The following is an 8,980-nucleotide window of genomic DNA, read 5'->3' as shown; positions in this document are numbered from 1 at the left end:
TAACGAACGAAAGAGATTTTAGCCCTTTTCACAGTGGGTGGTCATGCACAGCACTCGTAACGGTTTCACGAGGACCCTGTGGCCGAGACCCCACCCCTGGTTGGAGGGGGCGTCGGCACGGAGCCCTGGTACTGTTGCCATGTTTTTTTTTGGTCTTTTTTGATTTTAGGTTGAGATTTTAGAATAACATACTTATTTGTCTTACTCACTTAAAGATGAAATTCTCATTATTATTATCGTTATTATTATTTTTTTATATCATGCATTAAGAAGAGAGAAAGAGGATTCATCTGGCAATTACGTTGGTTGCACACACACGGCAGCGCAAAGGCAGGAGAGGGGAGCGTAGCGTTCACCAGATTTGACACAAAGGAGAGCAAATTCCACCACAAAGATAAGAACAGACCGCACAGAGAGACAGGGGGCTCTGCGGGGACCCCGAGAAGGGGGGGGCCGGTGGGGCGCTGCTCAGATCTCCTCCTCGCCGGCCTCCTTGGTGAAGGTGGTCATGTCGATCTTCTCCGGGAAGACGATGTTGACGGCCAGCTCCTCCCCACTGTTGTAGTGCAGCAGCAGGTTCTTCTTCTTGCGCAACATGTGGTTGTAGCGCAGACTGGACACCCAGGCCTCGCACTTGTTGAGGAAGACGATGCCCATGGTGCCCAGGACCACCAGGCTGGTGAGCACGCCCAGGATGGTGAAGCAGATGGCCTGTCCCTCGGAGAGGAGCGGAGTGCTCTTGTTGAGCTCCTTCATGGACACCTTCAGGACGCGGTGCTCGGGCTGCGGCACCGGCAGCTCGTGCACCCCGGGGGTCAGGCGGTAGGTCAGCCCGTAACCGCTGGGCAGACGGGTGACCTGCTGGGGGCCCGCCGCGCGCTTCCGGCCACACCGGGGGCCGGTGAACGCGGGCTTGCACAGACACTCGAAGCTCACCTGGGAGTGCTGCAGGCAGGTGCCGCCGTTGAGGCACGGCTCGCTGGTGCAGGTGTTCACCGGGCGGCTGCAGGTCTTGTCCATGAAGCCGGCGGGGCAACGGCAGCGGAAGTCACCCCCGATGTCGGTGCAGATGCCCTGGTTCTCGCACGGGTTGGGGATGCAGCTGTTGGTCACGATCTCGCAGAAGTTGCCCGAGAAGCCAGGGGGGCACAGGCAGACAGCGTGGGGGGCCCGGCCCTCATCGTCCACGCAGCTGCCTCCGTGCTGGCAGGGCGAGCTGCAGCACAACAGGGCACAGCGTAAAGGGCCCTCGGGCGCTTGGCTAGGACAGCAAGGCTGCGGTGGGGGGCGGGGGGGGGTGCCCTGCTCCCCCCTCGTGCCACACCGCAAACCTCCTGGGGCCCAACCAAAGGGCAGGTGCTCAGAACGCTCAGAGCTGAGGGAGTGCCAGCCAGGGAGGCCCCGGGGTAGGGGTGGGGAGTGGGTGCCTGGCACCGGGAGCCCCTGCCTGTGAGGGGCTCCCGGGCCATCCGAGGTGGGGTGGGCACCTCACCCCCATCACGCCGCCAACCTGGAACATGCCTGACCTCCCGTGCCAGGATGCCCATCTCCTCTCCCACCTCTATGTCACCTCTCCAACCAGAGGCATGACGGTTAAGTCACTGGACAGGTGGGGAAACTGAGGCTGAGAGAGGCAAAGTTAGTGATACCCCAGGGCTTCAGCCCACCCTCCCCTTAGCTCCGCCCCTGGGCCACAGAGGCGGAGCCAAGCAGGGTATCCCTCAGTCTCTCCCACCACCACCACCGCCGCCGCCCCCAGCCCCTTATTATTAATTTTATTTTCCGTGGAGTGAGCCTGCGGGCTATTGTACTGGGAAGCCCTTGGGGACTCTCAGAGTGAAAGAAATCCACGCTGTCTGCAAGGCAGGAGCAGCGTCTGGGCCTGGCTGGTTAATAGTGGCTCATTCACCCCAGTGCAGCCTGCAGACCGAAGCTGTTTGCTCAAAGCGGAGTACACGGAGCATTTAATGTAAGTGCTTTTAAACGAGCAGACCCTTTGTCATCTGATAAATGCCGAAACTCCGGGGAAGAAAGGGGCTCGGAGCGCAAGGAATCAGCATTGCTGCTGCAAGGGTGAGGGCGAGGGGAGCCAGGGCTCTGGAGGAATTTCAAGGACCCCAGGCTCTATTTTGACAGACGGGCTCAAGTCTATTAGGGAGGAAAGCAAAATATTTTAAAGGTCTTGCTCCGTATTTCCCCTTCCTGCCAGGAAGCAGAAATGGAGCTCGGTGGTCACCCCTGTCCTCCGACCTCACCCTGAACTCTGATCTTTTTTTCCCCTAATATTTACTTTTAATTGAAGGATCATTACTTTATAGGATTTTGCTGTTTTCTGCCACACATCAACACGAATCAGCCCTGGAATGCTGATTTTTAGAATGCTGCAAGAATGCTGGTTCCTGGCCCATGTGGCTCTGGGGGCTCTCTGCCCCGTCCCTGGAAGGGACTTACACTTCGGCTTCCTCATGAAACAGGGGCGTCCCCCCACCTGCAGCCACTGGCCCAGGACTGGAGACTGCCCTGAATTCTGGCCCGACCTCCCTGGCCTCCGTTTAAACCCCCTCCTCGGGGGGTGAGGAGGGCAGTGCCGCTGAGCAGATGAGGACCAGAGACGGCTGCGCTGCTGGGAAGTCTGCTCAGGGGGGCACCGGAGAGGCCAGGGACCGGTCCATCTGCCGTGCCCACGCCCTGGTGGCCCCTCCCCATGAGGGTGGCTGGGGGCCGGACCCCCTCCCCCTTCCCCTCCCGCCTGTCCTGTGCTGGCCACAGCCCCCTCTCCTCACCTCCTAAGACGTACATCCCAGGAGACCCAAACGCAGAGCCTGCCACCCCCTCCCCCAACCAAAGCCGCCCCTAAGGTACGGAGAGCGGGTTTCACCAACGCCTCGGGCACTGCCGAACTCTGATCTCCTTACGTCACCTTTAGAAAATTATGCCGCTGGGGCTCGGGTTCACAGTCCCCAATCTACTGTCATTCACACACATCAGGACTTGGGGACGTCAGGGGAATATGAAATCGCCTTCAGGATTGTTTGGGAAAAAATGATGGAAAGGACACACTCCCCCATAAAGACCCCATCGCGGGGTCAGACCCCCCGCAGGCTGCAGAAGGAGCACTTCCTCGGTCTTTTGTCCGCCGACAGGTCCGCCTGGGTTAGGCTGAAAGGGTCTTTAAGGGGTGGAAATGGGACTCTAAAGCAGCGTTTTATCAGATCCGCAGGGAGAGAATGCTCACCCATTCACCACGCAGGGCCCATCCATTTCCTGACAATCCTTTCCTGAGAACCCGGGGGCGCAGGAGCACTCGTACTGGCCGTCATCGAGGTTCAGGCAGGTGCCGTTGTTGGCGCAGGGGGTCGAGGTGCAAGCCCGGATGTCTGGGAGGGGAGAGAAAACCAGGGAGATTAGATGAGGTTGGTGGCGGGGTTGGGGGCACGGAGGCTAGAAGGAGAGCATCCTGGGTGGGGGCAAGGAGAGAGAGGCACCCCTCCCTCTGGTCAAGGCGGGGAGCCCGTGTGAGCAGCCCAGATTCTCTGCTTGTGGTCACTGTCCAAGGTCACCCAGCGGGGTCCTCAGTAAGGGAGCTCTGTGACTCCCCCAGAACCCTGACCTAAGTAAACAACTCTGGAGGCCGAGGACACAAAGTCACGGCCGTTCACCAAGATTTCACCCAGGCCCGCTGTGCCCTTTTTCCGGCACCAGGTCACCTCTTGGGTTCTGCAACACTGACCTTCACTGCAGACCCCTCCCCTCCCCCTAACGCTCCAGACCAGTTTCTAGTGTCTGAGGAGGTCCATGGTGCCCGGGAGGTGGAGGGGTGAGTGCAGCCCAACTAACTGTTAGAGACATCACCTGCCCCTGTATACTGTTCCATCAAAGGGGAGTGGGGAGGTGGGGGAGGAAATGAGATGTAAAGCCCCCTGTTGGGAATCAGGAAACCTGATTGAACCCCAGCACTGCCTCGTCTCCTGGTGGTCTGTCTGCTCTCAGGTTCTGAACTAAGGGGGTCTATGATAAAAAGGTTGCATCTTTTGAAGGCGGTGAAATGAGAGCTATTGAGTGCTCGCCTGTCAGCACGGGTTTCCATGAACACTGGTATATTTCCACCGCCTTTTTACACCTCCCGTCACGCACACTTCATTATTCGGGGCTCAGCAAGGCAGGGACGGGTTGAACAAAGGGGGGCCTGAGGCGGGGGCTCTCTGACCGGAGAGAGACCCTTTCTGCATCCACCTTCAGCCAGCTGCAACTCTCCCCCACCACCCTGCCACCCCAGACTCTATGCCTCACTTTCCCTGCTTATAAAAGGAGGGCTTCTCCCCAGCCCATGTCTGAGTCCCCCCTTCCCCTTGGGTTTTTCCACCATCTGAGCTGCCGCCTGGGCCAGGGCCAGCCAGAGGCGCAGCGGTGATTGAGGGGCAGCTCTGGGTGGGGGTCCCTGGGGGCTGTGGCCACACACGTGCAGATGGATTCGCTCTTTTCAAGAGCCCTGCATCCTCTCAGGGAGAGGGGATGGCTGTCCGTCAGTAAGGAAAAGCCCCGCACGCCAGGCGAGGGCCTGTGCAGAGCTCACACGAGGAGTCTGGCCGGCACAAGGGGAACATAGGGGATTTATCACTATGGGAAGGCCCTGGGCGTGAGCGCCAGGCTCCCCTGTCACTGAGAACCTTACGTGTAAGCACAAGAGCTATCGACCACCCACTCCTCTCCCACTCCTCTCCTGCAGTGAGAGCCGAGGATCCGAGGATCGGCTCACCTTCTCCCCCTCCCTCCAGGGCCTCCAACCCCAAAGTCGGGTGGATTAAGCCACCACAAGGGGAGAGCGGCGGGGGGTCTTTGCCTGCTGGGGCAGCAGCTGTGGCAGTGACAGCCTCAAAGACGGGTGAAAAGGGAGAAGGCCAGGAACTACCCGGAGGGCAGCTTCCTCTGGACCCAGCCGCCCCAGGCTTTTGTCGACCCAGTGGGGAGGGACCTTTTGTCTGGGTCCCGGGCTTAGATATCACAAAGAGTGGGGCTCCGGGCTAAAAAGCCCTGATCCCCAATGGTGGTTTTTCCGGGACCCCCTTGGGTCCCCCAAACAGCTCAGAGATTCTTGCAGGGAGTCAAGCCCTGCTGGCCAGAGCCTAAGTCAGCTATAGGGAAAAACCTGCCTCGTGCGGGTGTGGGGGAGGGCACTTTAAAGACCCACATGCTGGGGGATCTTGAAAGCCCACTATGGCTTTGCGCGGAACGGTAACATTACAGTTCTTAGGTTTTTCTCCAAGGAAAGCATTAGCCCCCCGATGAGAATGAACACATTTTGGAGGCGGAGGGTGGAGTTTGGTAGCCAGCCGGCTGTTCTCCTGACTTCCTAAGAGTCATGAGCAGACCCAGTTGCTTCCCTGAGCCTCAGTTTCCCTCCTGGGAAACTTTGCAGACGCTGGCGTATGGCAGCTGCCTACACTGCCAGGGGAATTTTCTCAAGGACCCTGGTCTGCCTGGGCTTCAGGGCAGGTTTTGCCAAACAAGAATGGGCTCGGTTGAACATTTTGCAGCCTGAAACTGCAGCGACAGCCAACTGTCCACTTCTCAGGGTAATGGAGGGCAAAGATGGCATAAATTATTGAAATCAACAGATAACACCAATCTGCACTCGAGCTACTTCTCAGCCTTTCCCGACCTGCCACCCCCCAGCCCCTACACCTGGCCTCGTCCAGCACAGCCCCCAGCCCTGTCCCAGTGGTCCTGACCCGGTAGCCGCTGGCCCCAGCGCTCAGCACCCAGCACCCTCTCCAAGTGTGTTTGCGTGTGTGCTGCAGCATCCTTAGTAGCCTCACCTGTGGATTCCTTGGCATCTTGGCTCTGTGACCCTTCCCTCTTTGAGCTTCAGTGCCCCCACTCCCCTGGGACAGATTTCTGCCGTCCCCACCCTCTCAGCTTTGGGTGGCGTGATCCTTTTGGGACTCTTTATTCAACAGGCAGCCCCCCCGCCACCCCCCACCCCAGTGCCTTCCCCACTGCTGGGCGCTGGTGGTGCAGTGGGGAGCAGCAGTAAGTGCCCCCTCCCCGTGGGGAAGCCCCCAGCACCAGTGGGAAGCGGATAAACAGATCATTACCATCCAGACTGCTGGGTGTGCTGGGCGAAGGCCGCAGGGGGAGGGGAGGCAGCCGCCACCGCACTGGGCGGGGAGGAGGTGGCTGGGGGCAGGGAGGGCAGGGGCAGGCGCCCACCTAGGTCACAGAGGTGTCCGTCCCAGCCATCCTTGCAGATGCACTGCCATGGCTCCACGCAGAGGCCGTTCACACAGCCGGGAAAGGTCACGCACTGGTCACACAGGGGACCCTGCCAGCCAGGCTGGCACCTGTGGGGTGTCGGTGGGGGAGAAAGATGGGGGCATGTGAGTGGGGGGGGGACAAGGGTGGAGAGGGAGTTGCTGTGGAACTGACAGCGCTCGGGGAGGGGGTCTCTGCACAGTGCTAGGCCGGTGGGTCGCAGGAAACCAACGCCAGTCACCTGAGCGGGAAAGCTTAGACTCGAGATGAGCTGAGGGGCCGGGCAGAGGGGTCCCTAGGAGCCAGGGGAAGAGCTGCCTTTTGCCGCAGTGGCCCGCAGTGGTCTCACCCTGCAAAAGGCTCTCCTGCCCGCCCCCATCTCTGAGGAAACAGACAGGAGCCAGTGGCACCATGTCCCCCCCCCCGCCCCCGCCATCCCCAGACACCCAGTCCTCTTCCCCCACCCTTCTCCCCCAATGGTTGGTTTTCTGTGTGGGCGAGGGCGCTGTTTGCTGCAGTCCAGGGGCCCCCCACTTTTTCTGACTGCGTCACAGCTCCCCAGAATTCTGCCCTGCCCCCCCCACTCGTCCCTGCCACGAGCTGCCTCTGGGGAGCCCCTCCATTACCTGCACACACTGTCATCGTCGCAGAATCCATTTTCAGGGTGGCAGGCCGGGAAGCATTCAGCTCCTGGGGCACAAGAAAGGTTACGCCATTCGCTGCACGAGGCCCGACAGGCCGGGAAGGCGGCCTCCTCCCCACCGGGGCTCTACCAGCCTGGCCCACAGTCAGGCACGCCATCGAAAGCCACCCAGGGGAAAGCCCCCGCTGCTCCCGGGTCTGGGGTCATCACAGCACACTGCCTAGCTCCCGGAGCCCGGTCAGACACCCAGCGTCCCTCAGAGAAACGACAAACGTCAGGCCCTTCAGGGCAGGGATGGGGAGACATCGAACCAAAAGAGCTTGACCCCGGGGGACTGGGCCAAACCCTCAATTTTACAAAGTGAGCTAAAGGTGGGGCGGGGGACAGATTTTTGAGGTATTCAGCTCGGGAAAGCTCAGACAGGTCCACCTGGAAGGCTCATAGGTAAGGCGTCTGAGTTTTCCAAAGGTTAATCCCAGCGAAGCCAGGCACCCAGGTCAAACTCCCCACCCCAGGCGCTTGGTATTAAAAAGACCAACAAGGGTTTTGCGGACAAGACTGCAATTCTGACACCCTTTAGAGATTCTAACACTTTAATAGGCACCTACTGTGTGCGTTTATTTTAACTCTCAGCAGCTTTTCAGACAGCCCCCCCATAAACACTGGCGCAGTGGGGGGGGAGGGCCCTGCGCGAAGGGGGTATGCTGCGTCACGGACAGATGGCCGCCGCAGACAGGAGTGTCGCAGCCCCTCACCTAGACCAGCGCCACGCGGGAGGGGCACGGCCTGCGCTCCCGGCTGGGACTCTGGGGCGACGACGGCAGTCACCCTCCATAGCCCCCACAGGCCTGCTCCCGAGCGCACACGCAGAGACCCCCCCCAAAGTTGCACCCCAGAGCGTTTTCACAGAGGGCTCCCCAGCATCACCTCGTTTCTCCATACCTCCGCTCTGCGCACCGGGCCCCTGCGAGCGCCACTTCTGCGGGGCGGGAAGGGGCCGGGGGTCCCACAGCCCTCCCGCTCCCCGCGCCCCCCACCCAGGACCCCAGGGCCGGGCTTGGCATGCGAGGGTGGCAGGGGGGCGAGGCAGGCACGGCGCGGGGCTTAGGGTTAGGCGGGACGGGCGGGAGTCGGGGCGCACGGGACGGGGCGCGCGGGGCACAGGGCGGCCAGGGGGGCGTCGCAGGCTTCCCCAGAGGGGGCGCGAGCCGGGCCGCCGGGGGGCTCACCATGGGCACTGCGGCCGAAAGCCAGCAGGAGCAAGAGGGCGGGCAGGAGGGCTGCGGTCGCGGCCATCGCGGGGCGGCCGGGGGCGCGGTCCCGGGAGCGGCGCGGGCGCGGGACCTGCTCCGGGCGCCGCGCTGGGCTTCTGGTTGCGGACGCGAAAGGGGGCGCGGGCGCGCGGCGAGGGGAAAGCCAGGGCTGCACCGGGCTGCGCGCTGCGCTCTCCGCTGCCGCCGCCGAGCTGCCGCCGCCGCCGCGCGCGCCGCCCTTTTCGTACCGCGGCCCCCCCGCGGCCCCCGCCCCTCGCCCCCGCCTTCGTGCGCACGGGGCCGGCGCCGGCCAGTCCCTGTGACCCCCGCCTTTCGCGGGGCCGCCCCCCACCACTGCGGTGTCCCGGAAACCCGCTCGCGCACGCGGGCCACTCTTGGCTAGACGGGCACAGGTACCCCGCGCGCGTTGGGCACACGTTGCCCCCACAGGACGGCACACGGGCGCGCACACACGGGCCGGCTTGGAACAAGTCTCGGTAGCCGAACCTGGGCTGGGCCGCAGACCCCAGGAAGACGCGAAGACGCGCTCGGAATACAAAAGCACGCACAGAAACACCAGAGCACTGATCGCCAAGGTCCCGAGCACGCATGGCATGGTTCACGCACCCAGAAACACACAAGCGCACACTCTAGACACCGGGGAAACGCACACTACCCCACACGCAGCGGGAAGAACACTTAGGAGAAGCCTTGGGGCACCCACTCTCCTAGCCATAAACACGCAGGGGGAAATTGCAGGCACTCTTGTGGGAGCACATACAGCAACCCTGACACTGCGACACACACAGACACTGCAACACACGCGCACGTC

General features: G+C 61.7%; 1 protein-coding gene across 5 annotated transcripts; it reads right to left on the bottom strand.

Moving 5' to 3' along the window:
• Positions 1–209: 209 nt before the first annotated feature.
• On the bottom strand, positions 210–8,368 carry DLK1 (delta like non-canonical Notch ligand 1). 5 transcript variants are annotated; one of them, XM_061395352.1, is made up of 6 exons: positions 8,125–8,366; positions 6,879–6,942; positions 6,211–6,341; positions 3,236–3,377; positions 937–1,216; positions 210–783 (listed from the first exon to the last, which is right to left on the bottom strand). In XM_061395352.1, the coding sequence occupies exons 1-6, from the start codon at positions 8,189–8,191 to the stop codon at positions 469–471; spliced, it is 999 nt and encodes a 332-aa protein (XP_061251336.1). In that variant the 5' UTR covers positions 8,192–8,366; the 3' UTR covers positions 210–468. The 5 variants fall into 5 exon arrangements, with proteins under 5 accessions (XP_061251336.1, XP_061251337.1, XP_061251338.1 ...); XM_061395353.1 differs by having other exon boundaries at positions 210–762; XM_061395354.1 differs by having other exon boundaries at positions 210–717; positions 8,125–8,365.
• Positions 8,369–8,980: the final 612 nt, after the last annotated feature.

This window comes from Bos javanicus, chromosome 21 (genome assembly GCF_032452875.1).
Source record: "Bos javanicus breed banteng chromosome 21, ARS-OSU_banteng_1.0, whole genome shotgun sequence".
In the NCBI taxonomy this organism is placed as follows: domain Eukaryota; kingdom Metazoa; phylum Chordata; class Mammalia; order Artiodactyla; family Bovidae; genus Bos; species Bos javanicus.
This window is presented reverse-complemented; position numbering and strand designations above follow the sequence as displayed.

Bases quoted from the DNA above. Each gene is read 5' to 3' on its own strand.
- DLK1 (XM_061395351.1), bottom strand. From the start codon at position 8,191: ATGGCCGCGACCGCAGCCCTCCTGCCCGCCCTCTTGCTCCTGCTGGCT. The intron at 3,378-6,210 runs GTGGGCGCCTGC...CTCCCCTCCCAG, and splicing joins CGGACACCTCTGTGACCTAG to ACATCCGGGCTTGCACCTCG. The intron at 1,217-3,235 runs GTGAGCATTCTC...GTTGTGCTGCAG, and splicing joins GGGCCCTGCGTGGTGAATGG to CTCGCCCTGCCAGCACGGAG.